Source organism: Myxocyprinus asiaticus, chromosome 21, assembly GCF_019703515.2.
Source record: "Myxocyprinus asiaticus isolate MX2 ecotype Aquarium Trade chromosome 21, UBuf_Myxa_2, whole genome shotgun sequence".
Classification (NCBI taxonomy): Eukaryota; Metazoa; Chordata; class Actinopteri; order Cypriniformes; family Catostomidae; genus Myxocyprinus; species Myxocyprinus asiaticus.
Genome location: NC_059364.1, coordinates 21713083 through 21734844, shown reverse-complemented (window position 1 = coordinate 21734844; position 21762 = coordinate 21713083). Strand labels below are relative to the sequence as shown.

Here is a 21762-nt window from a genome sequence, read left to right as displayed (position 1 = left end):
TTACCTGACCCAACCACTTCCTTTTGTTGAAATCGGGGCAAGTCACCACTGGCTTTCCACACCCATGGCTGATTCTTTCTCCGTGCTGCCACAAAGACATCTACCAGTGATGTTGCTTCTGCTGCGGTCCCAGGATCACGTTCTTGAACCCAGACCTGGAGCTCAGGAGACAGCATTCTGAGATACTGTTGTAAAATTATGATCTCACTCACCTCCTCAACAGTTTTCCTATTGGGTTTGACCCACTTCCCATAGAGTTCTTTAAGTCGATTATAGAGTTCTTTTGGACTCTTTGATGGGTCCTCTTCCAAGGAGCGAAACCGCTGTCGATAGGTCTCACAGTTGATATCATGTTTCATTAAGATAGCTGCTTTAACTTTGTCATATTCAATAGAGTCATCCAAGTCCTTATGAACATTAGCAGCTCTTGCTTTGCCAGTCAGTAGGGGAATCAAATGGTATGCCCAATCAGATTTGGATCACCGACAGGCGATGGCAATTTGCTTAAAGTGACTAAGAAGTGTTTTATATCATACAAGTCAGATAATTTTACTAATCTGGGCTCTCTAGTCACTGGTGGGCCTGGATAGTCCTCAACATGATTGGAACTCCTCAAACGAGATGTACCAGAAAAGGGAGAAAGTCTGTCTACACAGTCTACAGGATGCACCCCTGGCATTGGCAGGGGGTCTTAGTCCACATTAGGCATATCAGGGGTAGAAGAAGTGCGGGCCTGAACCTCCATCTGCAGTAAGCTGAATTGATGCTGGAGGGTTCTGAAACATCGCTCCTGCTCTGCAGACTCTTGCTTCCTCAGAGCCTCCTGGCCCTCCATCTTTGCCATATGGGCTCGAAACAGGCTTGTCAATTCAGCCACTGATGGCTCCATACTTGCCCTTTCCTTTTCTCCTTCCATCATCTCTTCTCCAGCTTGCTACTCCTCACCTCGATCCTCATCCTGCTGTGAGGGGATGGCTTTAGGCACGCGTTTCTTCTGCGGCCGACTCATGGCATCTAAAAAAAACAGCCACGTGGGCTAAACGAAAAAACAAACAAACTTGTGTTCTCTACTGGCTAGATCCCACCGCTGCCACCATATGATGGACCAAACAGGCAGACGCAAAAACACAAGCTTTTCAACCAAAAAAATGGGTCTTTATTTTAACCCACAATCTTTCAAACAAATAATCAGAAAATATACAAAATGAATAAACTAGACTGAAATACTGTGGTCAGCTGAACAGAACAAAACTCAAACTATTGCTCAGCTGAAGAGAACTGAACAGAGTAAAACTGACCTCCTTAATGAGACAACAACCAAGCTTATAAGGAAGACGGTGGGCCCACTTAAACACAATAGGGGATAAACATTAACATGACATTTAACATATAACATTTATACATCTGGATTACATCCAGACAAACAAAGAAAAAAAAAATAACAAAAGAAATAATTCACTGACATTTCATAACTATAAATTATATATAAATATATTTAACAAAAGATTGTCAAAAATCTGTTTCCCTCTCCCCATGATGTTTCATCATTTGGTTTGCTTGGGTGGTTTGCTTGGGTGGTTTCCGCCTGGACCCCGTTCTTTGTCGCTTTCCAGAGCACCGCTTCCGATGGCCATGACCGCGGATCAACACCATTCATCTCTCCACATCACCGGTAACTTAAAATCAACAGAAATAAATATAAGAAACAATGCAAAATAATAATACAACACAACTAGTTTGTGTGCACTCCAAACCAGTTAACGATGTACTAAAATGTAAATAAAGAATTGAAATAGAAATGAGTTTGTCTTGTATCGTTAATATAAACCCATATTAAATGAAAATGTTAACTATGCATTTAAACTATCTAACCAACTAAATTACTGGGATATGAAGAGAGAGATATAGGGAAGATTGAGAGCAGCATGTAACGTGTACTGTGTGTATATGCGTCTTCGACTGAGTGTGAGTGTTATGCAGCTACATTACATCTTATTGTGCGGCCAGGCCGTCACAATGCTGAACAAACTTCAGAGTGGTTTTAGAATGAAAGCAAAGGCTTTAGGTGTATGAAGACAAAACTGTCCTTCAACACACTTCTTATTGCGTTCTGTTGACATTTCAATTATTTGTTGCTTTTCCCCTCCACTCAAACATAGACTAAAGAAAGTGAAAGCTACATTAGTCATTACAAACAAGGTTATTATGTTTTGAATTTTAATTTAGTTTTTATTTCTACTTCATTTTCAATTTGTCAATTTAATTTAGTTGTATTTAAAATTATCCCTATCTTGAGATCTGAGATCTCTATCTGAATCTATTTTCTCTATCTGTTGACTGATTTGGGAAAATACAGTACATACTGTAACAGTCTAAGGACGGGCAAGGAGGAGGCGGGAACTGGCTGAACAGTAAACATAAACTTTAATAATATAAATGAACTTGAAACAACATAAAACATAAGGACACAGACACACATGCAACGCGGCCATGTGCGTCTCTCTCTCTTGAACCGGCATCTCTGGCCACCCCTTATCTCGCTCTCCCGCTGATCAACTGATTCAGCGCTGGCCGTGCTCCATCACGTCCTGGCCACGCCCTCCTCATCGTCACACTCCTCCCCCGCCCGATTCAGGCCGGGGCGCCACCGGTCTGTCTAACTCCCCCCATCTCTGGTGGGGGAGACGCTGCCCTTCCGGCCTTCTGTCAGCCGGTGGTCCACCCTGCCTCATGTGAACCTGGGGGAGAGACGAGAAAAGGCGATGGGAGAGGGAAAAGGCAAGCGGTGACACACATAGAGAGAGTGGAGAGAGAGAGAAGAACTTGCTCGCCGGCTCCCGGACGCGCTGTCGTCCGGTCCTCAACTGCTTTTCCACCCTCTGGCGGATATTTACTTGAGCGGTAACCGTGTTGGTCTGCAATCAGTCTGAAATCTTAAAATACCAACCAAAATTTTTTTAATTGAGCTCTTCTTTAACTGCAAAAACATGGAGAATAAGAATTTTGAGTCATAAATTTAACAGAATTGTCCTTCAAAAGTGTCAGATATGTAGGCTAAAAAAAGACGTGCATAAGTTTCCTGGTTGTTTACAATAAAAATTAAATAATTTATTTAAAAATAAAAACGTCATAACCAATTAAATTAATTTTGTAATATATATTATACATTTCATACACAAACTCTGTCATTGAATAATACATTTATTTTATAGCCTATAATTAAATTATAAACAAAACATTTCACTGCCCAAAATATCCTAAGATTTTATTGTGCATGGTTGAATGTTGTGAATTTTGGACAAATGCTGTAAAAGAATGTATTTTAAGCAGCTCATCAATAGTCAATCAATAATAAATAGGTGCTGTTTATCTGTTTAGAGTTGCTGTCTGCTCTAGCAATAATGCTCTTCCCCCCCGACTATTTAAAAAGTTACACAGTTCATTCATCAAGCTATTATGGACTAGTTCAAGCTGACAACACTGCGTGGACGACAAGAGACTACAGAAGCCTACATGTGTAGGTACATTACATCTAAAAAGACTTAATATCCAATATTAATACTATTTGTATGTATTTTTATTTCTATTTGCTGTTTTGAGTAAACTGTGAGAGACATGTTGTGGGTGTGACTTGACTCAATGAAGTTCTTGATTTTAAACACAAACGGCACACGCAGTTTTACCAGTTGTCAGGTCCCGTGTCCTGTGAAACTGCCTTGTTTAGTTTCTATTACATTGGATACATACCCGTCTTTATGTTTTCGTCGTGCCAGCCACCTCGGTAGTCGATGTTATACAGTAGTCTCTGTAGTAACGTTCAAGCGTATTAGTTGACTGATGAGTGTGCCTGTGTACGTGTGTGTGCTTGTGTTTGCTTAAACACAGTGAAACAACTCTGGCTACGTCTACGACTTCAGGGGCTAATACAACTGCATGCAGACAGAGATGTGTTCATTAATTTCTGTTTTGTTATTTATTTATTTTTTCATTGCATGACAAATGTCATGGACTCGGCTGAACTCGGAAAAAAATCCTGAGTCCCAAAGGCTCGAGTCAGAGTAAAAATGCATCCATATTTTGGACTCCATTAAAATTGGACTCGTGACTCGGACCCGAGTCTGAGTCCAAGCTCAAGTCCGAGCTTGGACTATATTATTTATAGTAACCCAACTCTAAATAATGCTCTTTGATTAATAGCATTAAGATGCTGTTATAGTAATACATTGATACAAGATTAATCGATTACGCCGACATTACCCAGGGAAAGAGCCAAAGGTGAGCCAAAACTGCACACTCTCCCATCCATTTTTAAGCAGGCATTAAAGTGCTAATTCGGACAGACATGAAACAATAACTAAAGCATTTGGGGTGTTCATGTGGGTTTTCCACTTATTATTCAAATACTCAAGCAGCATTATCACAACATCCCTTCTCATATGCATTTTAATAGCAAGGTTATTCCTTCTATAATGATGCACAGCTTCCGAATATTGAATATATGTTGAGATGAGTTTGAAGTGCGCTTTATGTTGATGTTTGTAGCGTATTAGTGCAGGTATTAAGTTAAAATGTTGATTTAGTAATTAGAGAAAATGTTTGTTTATTTAGTTAAGGACCCTGACAAAATTAACCATGGTTTTACTATAGTAATATTGTAGTAACCATGACTGCTGTCACCATGGTTTACTGAGCAGAAATCATTGTTTTGATACAATTAATCATGGTTTTATAACAGTAATACTGTAGTTTCTATATAGTAACCATCATTTTACTATATATTATAACCATGTCAGTAACTATGTTTATATTGTGTTTACTATGATTTTACTACAAATGCCATGGTTAAACTATGGTTACTGTTGTAAAACAATGATTGTTATTTAAGGGCAAACCTGTTGAAGTTTTTACCAAATAGATTATTTTTTGGATTTGGCAGTAATATTTCTTTTTCTGGAACAAAGCAAATACTGAACCATACCGAAACCATGACCCTTTAACCGTGATACAAACCGAACCGTTACACCCCTAATATTTACTGTGTATATTGTTTACAGTGTGTATGTATACAGAATTTGTTTACATAAAAATTGTATTTTGTTTACAAAATGTGTTGCTTGTCCGACTGTAACTACAGACTTGGTGAACATTTCAACAACATTTCATTCCACTGTATACTTGTTAATGGCTGGAATGACAATAAACCAAAACTGACTTGATTCTCTTTTATTTTACTGTCTTGTCAGTATCCCTCTGAGGCCCCAGACTTTTCTGCAGATCTTCCTGTTCCATTGGTCATTACATGGACCTCACAGGTACACCGTCCTCCTCACTATAAATCTTGTAAAAAGCTGTTTTAAGTTATTTAAAAGATGATCTGGCTGTTTTATCACTGTCCACTGTATCACTTTATCCACTGAAATGGCCTCTTGATTTTAAAAGAACAACTGAAGTACAATTATTTTAATTACCAATGTTTTTTGGCTTTTGAAGGTGCATTTTGTTGATGAAAGGTGCTGTGGTGAATTGTCGCTTTGATGTTTCTTCCATAAAAACAATATCTGCGCTCACAAAGGATCAAACTGTGCCAAATAAACCGACAGGATGGCGATCTGGAAAGCTACATATGTAAGCGCCCTCTAATGAGCCTCGACGAGTTTCCTCTTACATATAACAATTAAAAGCGAGACCCATTTTTCACTGACGTTTTCTTTTTATCATCGTCCTCCGTTTTCACCTCCTCTGAAAAACAGGCTCCTCTTCAGTCATACGTTTGCTCCAATTACTTTGAGGTGGATGAAAGCGACTCGGCATATTGCGCAGCAGTGGTGCGAGTTAAGGGAGGGTTCTGCGTTGTGTTGGGTGAGGGATGGCAGTGAAACATGGCTCTCTGACAGAGAAGACCAGCTCAGCACACAGCAGCCTTCTGTTGGTTAAAGCCCTGCTGGGCTGCTGATGTCTTGATGCATTTCCTCTGTTCAGGGAAGAGAAAGGCCTGTCTGCCTGCTTCTCACATACATTTGAATGAGTTATGATTACCTGCGCTGTTCAGTGCGGGGGATGAAGTCGTGTGTGTGTGTTTGTGTAGAGTCAGTGAGTTTGTGAGTAATGCATAATATGGATCAGCAGATTTGGCGTGGTGTGCTCTTTGTTTGGTGGCGGACACAGCAGTGCAGGTGTGTCTCAGCGGGATTTACTCTCATCCAGCCACCCGGCCAGATTCCTGGAGTGCAGAGAGATACAATGCTCATGCCTGACTTTAATCACTCAACCTATTTTTAAATAAAATTACAGCATACCAAAACTTGTAAAAATCATGAAAACTATTTAATAACATTTAGATTTTAACTACACAACCTCTCCCAAAATTGTACCTTCAGTACCTTTACAAAAAAGTACTTTAGTGGCACCATGGTACTGTAGTTTCAGATGGTAATACCATGGTGCTTTAATATATGTGCGGTTGACACGTAACGTGTCTATAATCTTTTTTTAATCAACATCAAGGATATGGGGTAACATTTAATTGCTTGTTCCTCATTTGTAAGTTGCTCTGGATAAAAGCATCTGCTACATGACTAAGTGACTAAATATGTTATGTAAATGAAAGTGTACATCTAATGCTGTGTAACTGGTCACCAGTTTTTCCTCTTTTAAATCACCTTCGCTGTTCTACTGTGTGACAAATAAATGTTTAAAAATATCTATGTAGGCTCAATATGAGGTCAAAAAGCTGCATGCATAATAATGATTAAAGAATGCTGCTTTTTTTATGATTTTAGGTGGAGTATAGCAATTCACACCACATGTCAACTTTCCAAAAATATTTAATGATAACTGCCCTTTCACTGTACAGTGGTACTGAATGATTACCACATTCATGGTATATTGTACTCCATGGAATTTAAAAGAATTACATGGTATTACCAAGATACTATATCCAAAATACCATGGTAGTAAATCTGTTAAGCCCAGTTTTGCTGCTCTGCATGCTGGGTCCTTCACAATTATAGACAGTGAACATTTAGGAATACATAATTTTCTGTGTGCAATTAATGATTTATTTACTTGACACTTGTTCACTGACTAAATGACTGAAAATTCACCATTGAACATTATGAGGAGGGACCTAATTGGTAGAATTAACAGAACAGTAAGCATGCTGTCACCTCACTGAGGATGAATCCATTGTGCCATTCCACATTTCTGGGACATTTCCAACAGAAATTCAATTATGAGGACATCTTGCCAGCACCATATATTTAAATAAAAGCATAACTATAATCACACAACCGGCATTAATTGATAAATAATTGCTGTGTCTTTGCACCTGTGCAATGCTAAATTGTGTGCGCTGTATTGGCACAATGATCCATCATATTTGGTTCATGCTCTCCCTCCTATGTCGGAATATCTCATCCTGTGTGACGTTAGAAAAAGCTCATTCGCATTAATATGGTCTGCTAGTTCTCAAATCCTTGCCTAACACAGTTTTTCCTCATTCAGATTACTGCATTGTTTTTGTGGCTCTATTCTGTCTTTTTTTAATTTCTCTTTCTCTCTCTCTCTCTCTCTCTCTCTCTCTCTCTCTCTCTATAATTGCTGTCTACATATGCTTTGCCTTCGTGCTGCTACGGTCTAAAAAACAGAAGTCATTTGGTTTGTTTTGTTGTGTTCAATTACCAGCTTTGGCTGCTCCATTCAGCTCTGCCTCTGCGCTCTCCAATTTAACATGTATGGAAATGTATCAGAGAATCAGGCACATAATCAACATCAGCACACACAAATTATGTGAAAAAATAAAAACACAAGAAGATCATCTTCTAAATACAGGCAGTCGTGTCCCTCTAAATCATCTGAGATGTGGTTGAGGTGTTACAATGGAGTAACATGTATGATTTAACAGTTTAGGATCTAAAATCAATCTATGTTTACTTCAGATCACCAAAAAGTACACAGACCAATAAATATGCACTGTGTGTGTTTATATAGACCTACTGTACAGTTTTTTGGTGTAATATTCTCAATTATTTCAGGGTCGAACATGTTAATTGGGTTATTTTTGTATCAGGATGGGCATTTGCCAAGTTTCACTAACCTTCCGAGAATGTTTACGTTTTCTACAAAAGGTTGGGGCTTCCGTTGACTTCAGGCAGTGCAAATGGTCTAAATTAATGGTGCATTTTTAAGATAACATCAGTATTTTAGATTTTTTGTGATGCTGCATCTACACCACTAGGTGTTAGCACAACATAATCAAGAATATTACTGAGTACACCCTTAAATTTGAAATAATGAAAATATCTGTTCCATTATCATCTAGTCCATGCTGTGAATTGCTTTCAGAAAGTTAAACTTTAGCAGTACTTGGGGACTTCATCGCTTTCAGTAGCATCGTTTTAGACATTCAGAAGTTTGGGTTTTTGTGACATACTATCACAGATGAAAATTTCAGGTTATTTATTTATTTATTTTTGGTGCGTTTTCCTTCTCTTTGACACTAAATACGCCACAGTCTTCTTGAGCTACACTTAAAATAAACCGCTGGCTGGGGCTTAATCGTAGAGGATCTGGTGTCCAGACTAAAGCATTCTGATTCTGTGCTGAGATTAAAGACCTTGAATTGACAGCTGGGTAGAAAGCGAGGAGAGTGGGTCTGAGGTCAGAGCGGCATGGGCGACCTGCGCTCCTTTACTCTGACAGCATGGAGTGAAACGGGGCCAATCCCCATCAGCTGTCAATCATCGGCTGTGATTTATGAGTGGCCATACTCAAACCATTAGCCATGCCTCACCACTGGACAGCTCAAAAGGAAACAGAGGCCTACTGTGTTTGTGTATGTTAGAATTAGAGGAAGCTGTTATGCTGAACCGTGGATGGCTTGTCTGTGGTTCTCTGTGATCAAACGCTTTTGCTGGATTTCTCTTGGTTGCTGATGTGTGAGTTTTGGTCTTTTCCTGTTCAGTCACTTTTTATATTTGATTTACTCATGGTTGGTGCTTTAATCAGTGGTTTGTTGACCGGTAGTTGATGAAGATTTGGCATAACTTCAGTGGGAATTTTTTTTTTCTTTTTTTCTTTTTTCCTTCCCAAGTTATGATGGCAGAGGGCCGAAGAGTTTGTATAAACCAGTGATATGAAACCAGACATGTGGACAGTATCAACATCTTCCATATGCAGAAATGTTCAGTAGTTATTAAAGAGCCCAGCCAATGTCAATAATAAAAATAAAATAATAACTCTGCTGTTCTGGCATTTCATGAGCTGCACAATTTAAAAAGAATGCTATCTCTAGCATCTACACTCACTTAGCACTTTATCAGGAACACTATGGTCCTAATAAAGTTACCGACGTGGTCTTCTGCTGTTGTTGCCCATCTGCCTCAAAGTTCGAAATGTTGTGCATTTTGAGATGCTATTCTGCTCACTACAATTTTAGAGAGTGGTTATCTGAGTTACCATAGCCTTTCTGTCAGCTCAAACCAGTCTAGCCATTCTCCGTTGACCTCTCTCATCAACATGGCGTTTCTGCCGCACACTGGATGTTTTTTTTTTGTTTGTTTGTTTTTTCACCTTTCTAAGTAAACTCTAGAGACTGTTGTGTGGGAAAATCCCAGGAGATCAGAAGTTACAGAAATACTAGCCCGTCTGGCACCAACAATCATGCCACGGTCAAATTCACTGAGATCACATTTTTCCCCATTCTGATGGTTGATGTGAACATTAACTAAAGCTCCTTATCTTCATGATTTTATGCATTGCACTGCTGCCACACGATTGGCTGATTAGATAAATGTATGAATAAGTAGGTGTACATGTGTTCCTAATAAAGTGATCAGTGAGTGTAGATGCCTTTTGAGAGTCAACAAATGTTTTTTTCTATCAAAGAGCTTCTATAGTTTTACCATTTCTACGTATTTTCCTGTATTTAAATCTAAAATTTTTGACTTCCTTTTTCAAACACTTGGATGGTCCTGAAAAAAAAGCTAAAAGTTTCCCGATCCATTCTAGTGCTCGTTGATTGTAGAAAATGTGGAATTTTTCACTCTGTAACCATGTCAATCAGTGCTGCAACAAAGCTTTGAAAATAGGAGTCTTGGTCTGAATGCTCACAATGTTGTGAATATTGTATATACAACATGGGGAAGTGAGTATTGCATATTTTCATTTAGTGCTAAACTATTGAATGTTTTGGTACATTTTTCAGTGTTTGAAACCTTTCTTCATATTTACAAATGATCAAACTCACATACAAAAGCACAAAAGCAGGAAATTACCGATTTATTGTATGATTTACTATGACTGATTAATTGTTCTTTCTTCTACATCCAGAGCACCTTGGCTCATGTCCACAGTCAGTTCCTGTTAAATGTGGAGGCTTTGTCCGAGTTCTGGATGGTTTTGGATGAGATAGATGAGCAGACGTGGGTGTTGGAACCAGAAAAAGCCACTAAAGCAGACTCCATGAGGAGGATAGCTATCGGTAACTGGATTGAGCCATTCTTCTTGTTAACTCCTGTTGCATTACATTCATATTACGACATTTAAATCTCATTATTTGCAATCACCCCATTTTCCTGCCATCCTATCAAACTACGCCTATCTGCAATAATTTTCCATGATATTAAGGCAACTTAGCTGGCATGTCACTGTTCTTCCCCAGGAAACAATGTCTCAATAAAGGTACAAATTGATCCCAGACACCCGAAAATGCTGCCGGAGTGTTGCTTGCTTGGGGCTGAACATGGTAGGCATTTTTCATATCTGCAAATCTCTCTGTATATCTTCATACAGCTTATAATACTGCTTTCTATATCTGAGAGGCAGCTTAGATGTAAGAAACTCACACCTCCCTCACATGCTCTTGTTTTTCAATTACCTCCGTACATAAACGTGCATGTTGTAAATGCTTTACTGCATTTAGACAGGACTGCTACAGCAGGACCGGCTGAGTTGACAGCCCACAATATGTTTGCGACACAATGTGCTTTTAGATTTAGAGCGAGATGGTGCCGGAATGGAGGTCAGTTTGCACTATTTAAGCCGCCGTGATTGTTTCTTTAAATCCAAGGTCATGCTTGGCTGACAGTGGTACACAGAACACATTGTCGGTTGCCTAGCAATGTTATTCATTGATATTAAATCCACACTTCAATAGTCAAGACTGTGGCAGTCACGGACCCTCCAAGCGTGGGGTGAGACAGAAATATTGCTTTTTGCATTTACAAATGACAAACAGAGAGTGCGGCTATCACGTTCATGCCAGATTGATCTCTCGGGTGGAACAGCCATGATGAGCACGATTTATTTGAATTATTTGAATATTTCCCTTTCTGTCAGACTGTTTGTCACAGTAGGAAATGCCCGGCTCTTTCGCCGCTCTGCTGTGGCATTTCTTAGAGAGAATAGAGATTAGGGGTAAGAAATGACGCAGCGGTGCATTGTCTGTCAGGTCTCTGCGATCAGGTTAGGAACACTGAATGAGAGATGAGATAGAGTTAATTGAAACTGCTTGGATACATTAGGGGGGGTGAGCACTGTTCTTGCCTTCATATAGAACTCTCCCTCAGGCTTGTTTTTGCCATGCAGATTGATTGGTATGGTTTATGTTGATGGCATTTTTTGTCCCCCATTGGTTTGCAAAGATTATGAAGTCCAGTGTGTATTGCTACTACAAATATATATATATATATATATATATATATATATATATATATATATATATATATATATATATATATACGCTCTATTTATATATATTTTGGCTTAACCGATATTGTGTTGGCACAGGAAAACCTTGAAAAATCAGGAAATTTTAAAATGTGTTTTTTAGGCCTGGGAAAGTCATCGAAATCAATAGTTTTAAAAGTCATGGAAATTTAAATAATGAATAAAAAAAATTTCAACTTAAGCTCTTCTCTGAAATGTTTTGCCGGCTAAACATTGGTCAAAAGAATAATTGTTCTTTTGATTCGGTTCTTTTCAATGAATCTGTTTAACCGGTTCACAAGTTGGTCTTGAAGGGATAGTTCACCCAAAAATTATCATTTTCTCATTTACTCACCCTTATTCCATCTCAGACTCGTTTGACTTTCTTCTGTGGAACACAAACAAAGACTTTTTTAAGGATATTTGATGTACCTGTATGTTTGTCCATTAATTGCAAGTCAATGGGGTCCAAAACTTTCAAGCTAAAAAAAAAGACAGAATGGCAGCATAGTGGTAAATAATACGACATCATATGACTCCATGTCTTCTGAAGCGATACAATTGTTTTTTTAAATTTTTTTTATTATTATTATTAGAGCCCGACCAATATGGGATTTTTCATATCGATGTTAGAGAGGGAAAATTACCAATTACCAACATGGTGGCCGATATATTTAATTTTTGAGCTGGAATGAAAACAGACTTTTCAATGTGGATTTTTCACCTATATAACTATGCAAAGGTACTCAGAAGGCTGCTTTCTTAAACAAATATTTTTATCAAAGAATATTTGACATTATTATTATACATTGTCAACAAATTCCAGAAATGAACACTGAGAAAATAAAAAATAAATAAAAATACAATAAATAGCTTAATAAACATTAGTACTGTATGTTTAGTATAAGTCAACTGCTGACCATTTAAATAAAGAATAAATAAAAATACAATAAATAGCTAAATAAACATCAGTACTGTATGTTTAGTATCAGTCAAATGCTGACCATTAAAATAAAGTATAAATAAAATACAATTAATAGTTAAATAAACATCAGTACTGTTTAGTATCAATCAAATGCTGACCATTAAAATAAAGAATAAATAAAAATAAAATAAATAGCTAAATAAACATCAGTATTACTGTTTAGTATCAGTCAGATGCTGACTATATTAATACTGCCGAGCCAAGATAAACAGCGACAGCGGTGTTACACTGTATTCTGCTATACAAGTTCAGGGGAAACTTTCAATGGTGGAAAACCAGACTTTTAAATATTCCATTTTATAAATGACTGGAATTGTTCGGTTGAAGGGAGTACCAAACTGTGAATCCTAAACAAAACAGTTTGGTGAATACATGTTTACTCATTAGCTTCCACTCAGCTGGCAACAATTAAAGTAGCAAAGTGATAAGCTAGTTAGCTATAAGCTCGTTGTCACGGAGAGTAAAAGACGGACATTGTTTATTTTAATTTCCAGCATTGTGTCTCACCAACTAGGTAATAACATAGCGTGAAATCAACACTGAACAAGCACAATCCACCACTGCACCGTTGTCTGCTGAGCTGCAAAAAGATGCTCTGATGTTTACCTTTCAATCTGCTGCATTACTGACTGCACTGACAAACTATAGCTGGCTAACATAGCAAACAGACATGAGTGACATGGTTGTCAGGGACATGGTTAATGTTTTATTAGTTATATTGAAAAGGGAAAATGATGGGGTCATTGTTTATTAAGTTTCCAGTTGTATTTAACAAACTAGCTAACAACTTTCCGTGATGACACCACTGAACTCTGCCCTGTCTGCAGAGCCACCATCAGTTCAGAGTCAGCTGTAAACAATGGAATCGGAGTGCGCTCTGCTGGACAAACTACGCTATGACACCAATTCTAAAGCATTGTTTTCTGCATTATATGTTCTGAAAAAACGTTTTCATATCGGCGCATATCGGTAAAATACACGTCGATACCGATATATCGGCAAAAGGCTAATATCGGCCGACCGATATATCGGTCGGGCACTAATTATTATTATTATTATTATTATTATTTATTTATTTATTTATTTATTTGTCATGGACAACATACATTAATAAAACATCTCACTTATGTTAATTTTTCAGATTTAACCAATGGCTAATTTTCATCTGCTGTCCCTGGGCAGGTTGATGTCAAAGCACAAAATGACACTAAAAATACATAATTTTGAATACAGAAAATTACACATTATACAAAATTAAAAAATGACAATGTTTTAAAAAACATGAAACTCAAATACACAATAGGCTATAAAAAGTCCCTAAGACAATACTAACACTAAATACCATGTTGGCGTTTCTGGTTTGACAGTAACCACACTTTTAATTTTTAGAAATAACACCATGAATTGTAAGAGCTTTCAAATCAGCTGGAAGTCCATTACAGTCATGGGTTGCTCTAAAAGCAAAAGATAACTGACCAAAAAGCACTCTTTCTTAATGGTAGTTTACAATCACCCCTAATGCCAGCCCTAGTTACATTTCCTGTAATTTTATAAATGTACTGTTTAAATATGGGTGGGTCAAGGCCATTTAGAATGTTAAAAGTCAACAATAGACCTACAAATGTAATCAAATTTTCCCAACTCAAGAAGTTATACTTCATTAAAATACGACACCCATTTGATTTTTTTTTTGTCTAGTACCTTAACAGCCTGCTTGTGCATGGTTTCAACTGGCTTTAGAACAGATTTACATGTCTAACTCCAGGTAGTCATACAATATGTAATATGAGGAAGAATCATAACATTCATAAATAAAACTGCTGCCTCTGTGGTCAGATTATTTCTAATGAATCTAAAATTTGCCAAATTAAATGTTCACTTTTCAACTTCATTTTTTTTTTTTTTTTTTTAAAGAAAGTTGAGTCAATAACGATTCCCAAATATTTAAATTCCTGTACAACATTTAACTTATTGCCAAGGACACATACTTCTGGTTCAGTGTCACAATCTGCCCTTTTTGTAAAGAACATACAGAGAGTTTGTTACATTTAGATGTAGACAAAATTCAACCAACCACTGTGAAACATGAACCATTGCAGATGCTAATTTCTGTGCAGCTTCTTGCATATTTTTTTAATGTACATCGATAGCAGCATCATCCGCATACATTTGACAAGAGACACCAGGAGGACAGACATCGGGGAGATCGTTTACATACAAACTAAACAATAATGGTCCCAAAATGGATCCTTGTGGAACTCCAACCTCATAATCTAAGTATTCAGATGTTGAGTTCCTACTCTTACACACTGTTTTCTATGTTCTAAAGTTCTAGATAAGATTTAAACCACCCAATGGTACTAGAAGAAAAATTTAAATAAGATAGCCTAGCAAGTAAAATATCATGATTTACAGTGTCAGTAGACTTTTTTTTAAATCAAGAAATACTGCACCAACAACACTCCATCGGTCCATTTTTGTCTTTATATTTTTCAAAAAGAAATAGTTGGCAGTTTCAGTGGATAATTGTTTCTAAAGCCATACTGCATATGAGGAAGAGAAACTGGACTATTATTAAGATGTGTAACTAACTGTTCTGCTACCCATTTTTCAGCAGCTTTAGACATAACTGGTAGAATACGTATTGGTCTGTAGTTGTTGATGTCTTTAAAACTCCCTGATTTATGAATTGGTGTAATTATTGAATATTTCCATTCAGTGGGAAAAACTCCCTGTTTTATGGACAAGTTAATATACATATATATATATATATAAGGACATATAATTGATTCTTTATAAGTTTTAAGAAAAAGGGAGCCTATCCCATATTTATCTCTAGTGCTAGAACTTTTAAGAAAACAAATGTATGGGATATGGGCCTAAAACTGTGGTGTGCATGTATATGTGGTCTGTGTATGTGTCAAGCACAAGGTAGTGCATTCCAGCTTCAAATCATGATTACCCAAAGGAGACTGCAAATTTTCATTTTTCATTCATTTTTATTTATTTATAAAGTACTTTCCAACTACACATTTAGACCAAAGTGCTGAACAGTCAGAGTTAAGATATATACAGGAATCAACATAAAACAATGTACACTTAAAACACATCACACCCAGCCATCTTAATGAAAGGCCAAAGAAAGGAAATTAATCTTTAAACAAGCTTTAAAAGTATCAATAGTGGAGGTGGCTCTAATAAATATCAAGATTTATAGTGAAAAATAAGTTTCTTTGTCTGTACTCTGCATAAGAAAGAAAGTCATAAGAGTTTGAGATGGCAGAAGGGTGAGTAGATGATGAGAGAATTATAATTTTTGGGTGAACTATTTATTCCCTTAATGGTTCATTAGCCAATGGATCGGAATTGGATTTTTTTGTTTTTTTGTTTTTTGGTATTATTATTATTACTGTATCCAGAAATCACAAACAACTGGATGGAATAGTATTTGAAAAGTAATGGAAATTCATCTGTAAAAAAGGTCTTAATAATTCTACAGTTGCTTGTGTTTTGCAGTGGTCACTCCCCTAAGGAACAAGTTGAATGGCAATATGCACTTATGGTAAGGATACTGATTTCAGATTTCTGTTTTCCCATCATAAAACATTATAAAGATATTGGCTTCTCATTGACCACCTTCAAAATAGTAGTTGCTAGGAATTTTTGTCCTAGCAACTACTGTTTTTATTTGATTTATTGCAAATTTGCTCTTTCCTATGCATGCCATAGGTATTTATTATTCTTTTTTTTTTTTTAATGGATATCTTTAATATAGTGTAAAATCAAACAGAAGTCCTTAAACCACACAGTGGGGATGTCATTGGCCCAGAACGTTGATTCATGCAGTGATATGATGGATTTTTTTGGACAGTAATTGTTGAACTGTATTCATTATACCATCACGGCTTCATTGTATGCGTTTAATTAAGGTATGGAGGTTTGATTTACTCCCCTCCTCATAGGAACCCTGACTGCAGTGTCCTACAGAATTTGAAGGATGTGTTGGAGATAGAATTTCCATCGCCTACCACCCACGAAAAATCTGTACGTTGCAAATTTTCATCTCATATGCTGCCACTTACAATTAGTTCAACAGCACCATCACATTTAAAGCTTGCAAGTGTTTTTTTCTGCTTTTCTATTTATATTTGTTTCATCGGGAGAGGTGGGTATGAATTTCCTTTAATTGGGTTGTTTACAGATAAGATCATTACAATAACAAAGGTGGCAGAATCTTCAGCACTATCAAGAGCTGTTTAATCATGGCTCCACCATTTATCTTTTTTTTTTTCCTGTCTGCATTTAAAAAAAAAAAATGCTTTCTCTCTTTCAGGTTGAAAGGGCACAGTGTTTATTCACAGTCTGTACTGCAGATTAATGCTTGACCATCATTAACATTCTGAAGCGAGAAAAGTTTACTTGACCAGATGTTGAAATGTTATCTTCAATCATTTTAATGGATTGCTCAGGGAAAATAAGCCTCTAATTATCTGAACAGCAATATGTAAACATACAGTGGAGGAGAGGAGAGCAGAAAAGTAAGAATGGGGGATGTGTAACAATTCTCCAGCCTGGCTGAGGCTTCTTGCTAAGACAGAGGATTCTATGAAGTGGAGGTCAAGCACATATAGGGTTCATAAGTCCACCTGAAACAAACATGAGCCACCACACACTACAGACCCTCAAAAAGCTAGGAGAGTGAATTACAAATGCAGAATTTTATATCAGAAGAAATAATAAATGAAATAATGATTCACCCGTTTTATTGTAAGTTAAAGGGAAAGTTAACTTAAAAATATTTTACTCACCCTCATGTTGTTACAAACCAGTATGACTTTCATCCACAAAAGGAGATGTTAAGCAGAATGTTAGCCTCAGTCACCATTCACTTTAATTCATACTGAGGGTCAGTATATGATGACAAAATGTTCATTTTTGAGTGAACTACCCCTCTTTTTTTTAAATTTAATTTTTTTTTTTTTTTTTTATATGTACTCAAGAATTTCAGTGTTGAGTGTGGCATCTGCTACTCTTATCGGCTTGAGTCAGCCATTCCAGATCAGGTCTGCAATGACCCACGCTGTGGCCAGCCTTTTCATCAGGTCTGCCTTTATGAGGTAAGAGCTTTAAGACTTGGCAATCAGAAACACTGACCCTTGAATAGGGCTGGGCGGTATGGCCATCATTGGGGAAGGAAATGCATTCCTTCAAGAAGTATACTTAGTTTAGGATTTAACACTACATAAGGTGTGTGACCTCTTTTTGCCACAATTTCATCATCTTCAGTGGATGTTGGACCCTTCTCAATCATATAATGTTCTTCCTGGTTTTGGCCCTATGCGTGTCAGCTACGTAAACCCATACATGATGTAATTACTATAGCCTAAAAGTCATTACGTCCACTGAAACACTTTCTTGCCTGTGTCAAAAAATGAGCAGACATGACAGCTCTGTGGATCATAAAAAACATAAATGGTACATAGTACATAAAAAACAGAAATGGTGTTGATGCCAGAGTTGCTGTCTTGTTCGGTACACAACAATATTATAACCGGATAGCTACTGTATCTAGTGGCTACCTAGTCTCATTACTGGTTTACATGACAGCAGGGCTAGGTAGCTGCTAACCAGCTAATACTTCCTAACTGGCTGATTTTATGACTGGATTCAGTTAGCTAGGTGTGTATAACTTTGCCAAACTGCTTCCGTTTTTAGCATCACGCACCTGATCATCTGGATGTAGAACACAGGCTAAATTTAGAAAATTACTCAAAAGTTTATCATCAATATTGAGGATTTTGTTTTCTATAAATATCGAGATTGTTTTATCGCCCAAGCCTACCCTTGACTGATACAAAGCTCTTTACATGATTTTTAACAAAAAACAATCATAGATAACCATACAAAGACGGATTTTTTACACTATGCATTTTCTGAAATACCTTACAATGGCAACTTGTTTTTCTGAAACATTCTGAAAATAATGAAATATTAAAAATAATAATAAATAATGGAATACTGTTATGTCATTCCAAACCCATATGACTTTCTGTCTTATGAGGAAAACAAAGAAATGGTTTAATGTATGTCACAGGCTGTCTATTCAATACAATGGCAGTGGATATTATCTCACTTGCCTTTTTTATTATTTTAATTTTCCTTGAAGTTCATTTATAATATTAGTGAATTTTTGTAAAACATGAAAACATTTTCCACCCTTATCCTGACCCTTGGTATTGGTGCTGCTTCTCATTTTAGACTTGACAGTAAACGCCCACTGTTATGATTGGCTCTCTGCTCTTGACTGACCTGCTCTCTCTACTTGCCATCTCACTGCTCACTGCTCACCGCTACTGGGCAGGCAATGGAATTTTATGATTTATGGAAGTGCAAAAAAAAAACAGACTCCAAACCTTTGGTACATAAGTCATTATAATTATTATTATTATTAATATTATTATTATTTATTTTAATTTTTTTTTTCACTATTTATAAGAGAAAGATTGAAGAATACTAGGTGTGGGCACAACTCCAAAAAAATTGATGAGGTACAGGGGTTGGAATGAGGTCCTGGGTTACTAAAGACGCAATGTATGCATTTAAGGGTTAAAGCAGAGCATCATAAATGTAGTCCATCCGTCTCCTGCATCATATAGCCACCAATAGCTGGTGTGTGGTGGGTGTTCTGGCACACTATGGGTGCCGTCGCATCATCCAGGTAGATGCTGACCACTGGTGGTGGTTGTGGAGATTCCCCTGTAACTACATAAAGCGCTTTGAGTGCCTAGAAAAGCTCTATATAAATGTAAGGAATTATTATTATTATTATTATTATTATTATTATTATATACAGAGTCTTCTGAAGGCATACAATAGGTTTTGATGAGAAATCCAGAAATCAGTCATTTTTCAGTTAAAACCTTGACGTACATTGCGCGTTCATTAGCACTATGAGGGAGGATAGTTCACTGTGGTATGTTTACATGAGAACTAGTGTTAAGCGCTAAACATGAACAAGGAACAGACAACACAGTTTTAACTGAAAAGTTACTTTCTCTTTTTTTTATTAAAGTAAAAAAATGTATGCCTTCAGAATACATGAAATATAACGCAGGAGACGCATGTACTACTTTTATAATACATTTGGGTCCTTTTTTAAGCTGTAAAGTAAGGCACCATCCACTGCTATTATATTGAATAGATGGTCCGCAATGTTTATTACAACGTGTGTGTGTGTGTGTGTGTGTGTGTGTGTGTGTGTGTGTGAGCGTGTATTCCATACGTAAAACCTGAAATTTTTTACTTTGTGGGGACAATCAGTCGGTCCCCATGAGCTTATAAATCATATTAAATGATGTTTTTTTTTTTTTTTTTTTTTTTTTAAGGTAAAAATGCAGAAAGTTTTCTGTGAGTGTTAGGTTTAGGGGTAGGGTTAGGGGATTGAATATAAAGTTTGTACAGTATAAAAACCATTATGTCTATGGAGAGTTCTCAAAACCCAGTGTGTGTGTGTGTGTGTTCCGAATAAGAAGAAAAAGTCAAGTGTTTTTAACAACATTATAGTGTGTAAATTATGTCAGAATTTTCATTTTTGGGTGAACTATTTATTTAATCTTTGTATCACATTTAAATCCTTTTCTGATTTATTTGTTACTGCAGTGGCTGAGAGGTCTGCCCACCAGTCGACAAAGCTTCAGTATTGTATTTGGAGAATGTCCTTATTGCAGCAAGGTAATATTCTACTCCATGACCGATTCCAGTACAGCTCACAACACCACAGCAAAAAGAAAATCACTTTATTTACAGTTGTGGCCAAAAATATAGGCACCCTTGGTTTAATAATGAGATATTTCCCCTCTTTCAATTGTTTTACTTCAATTAAAGGTTAGATTTTTTTTTTTTTAATGAAATATCAAAAGATTTTATATTTTCACAGCCTTCTTTGCCCACATTTACCAAGGGTGCCAATATTTTTGGCCACCACTGTATATGGACAATAAAATACTTAAGTTTTTTTTAATAGAGCAAAGCTCATTAGTGCCAAAAATTGTCTAAAAATAATTAATGCTGATTTCTCATTTCTTTCAGCCCATCACTGTGAAAGTGATCACACGAAACCCATAACTACTATTTTTTCATTCAGAGCAATGCTCATGTGGCATTACAGCTCCAGTGTCATGATTATTAAACTTGGTTCTTTTGCATCTGCAAATACTGAATACACTTTTGAGTTATCGGGACAGTCCAAGTCGAAGGACAGTACCAACGACAATCAATATAATGATAACGATGAGGATTAAGATTAGTTTGTCTTTGCTTGTCCTGATATTCCATTTTGACTGATTGTGGATTTCTAATTCCCTGAAGTCACCCCCCTCTCTGTGATTGTACTTAGTCGATTCATCTTCCCATCCACCAACAGCACTTCCCCAGCATTCTTCACCATAGTTAGATTCCTCCCAACGGTTTTGATTCCAACTGTGTTTTGTACTGTAGTTCCTCCAGTAGTCGTCTTCACTGCTAGGTACTGCATGGTTGTCATTAAGTGTTGTGGTATATGTTTGCCGATGCTCACAGTGATGGTTATCCTGTCCTCCCCTCATGGTCATACAGGCCTCACCCTCATGAAAGTCCACATTCCTCCTTTCCTATTTAGTTGTAGCAATTTTTATGTTTTCACAATATTACAAATGTAAATGAGAAGGCGTTATTATTAATAGAGCACTTAAGAAATAAACATTGCAAACCATCTTCTTTTCTGTAATTCCTGATGCTTTAACAAATATTGATCAGTTTTGTTGACTAGGAAAAGTTAATTATTGATTGTGGGCATTTTATTTGTGTTATGCTGCTGGCATTACTTGTTTGAGTGCCTGTCTCTGCCATGCCCCTGCTCTTCTTCTGGGATGAACTTGTGGAGGCTGGGTCTCCTCCTCATCTCTGCAGTACACATCTCTCTCGGAGCATAGGCCTTTGTCTGGAACTTCCTTTAGCAGCTACATTAGCTTTGTATGTTCTCTGTTAAGATGACACCAAAGCATAATTTAAAGGTGAGTGTATTAAACCAGTGA

General features: G+C 36.9%; 1 protein-coding gene across 5 annotated transcripts in view; it reads left to right on the top strand.

Annotated features, from left to right (window-relative positions):
- The window catches only part of fancl (FA complementation group L), a 51207-nt gene extending 29766 nt beyond the window's left edge, over positions 1-21441 (top strand). For 3 of the 5 annotated variants that reach the window (XM_051647660.1, XM_051647659.1, XM_051647663.1), the window contains 8 exons: positions 5244-5312; positions 10330-10480; positions 10661-10744; positions 16208-16253; positions 16654-16735; positions 17692-17808; positions 20351-20422; positions 20780-21441. In XM_051647660.1, the coding sequence (XP_051503620.1) occupies positions 5244-5312; positions 10330-10480; positions 10661-10744; positions 16208-16253; positions 16654-16735; positions 17692-17808; positions 20351-20422; positions 20780-20815 (657 nt within the window). In that variant the 3' untranslated portion in view covers positions 20816-21441. The remainder of the gene's footprint in view (positions 1-5243; positions 5313-10329; positions 10481-10660; positions 10745-16207; positions 16254-16653; positions 16736-17691; positions 17809-20350; positions 20423-20779) is intronic. The other 2 variants (XM_051647661.1, XM_051647662.1) reach the window with 2 other exon arrangements.
- Positions 21442-21762: the final 321 nt, after the last annotated feature.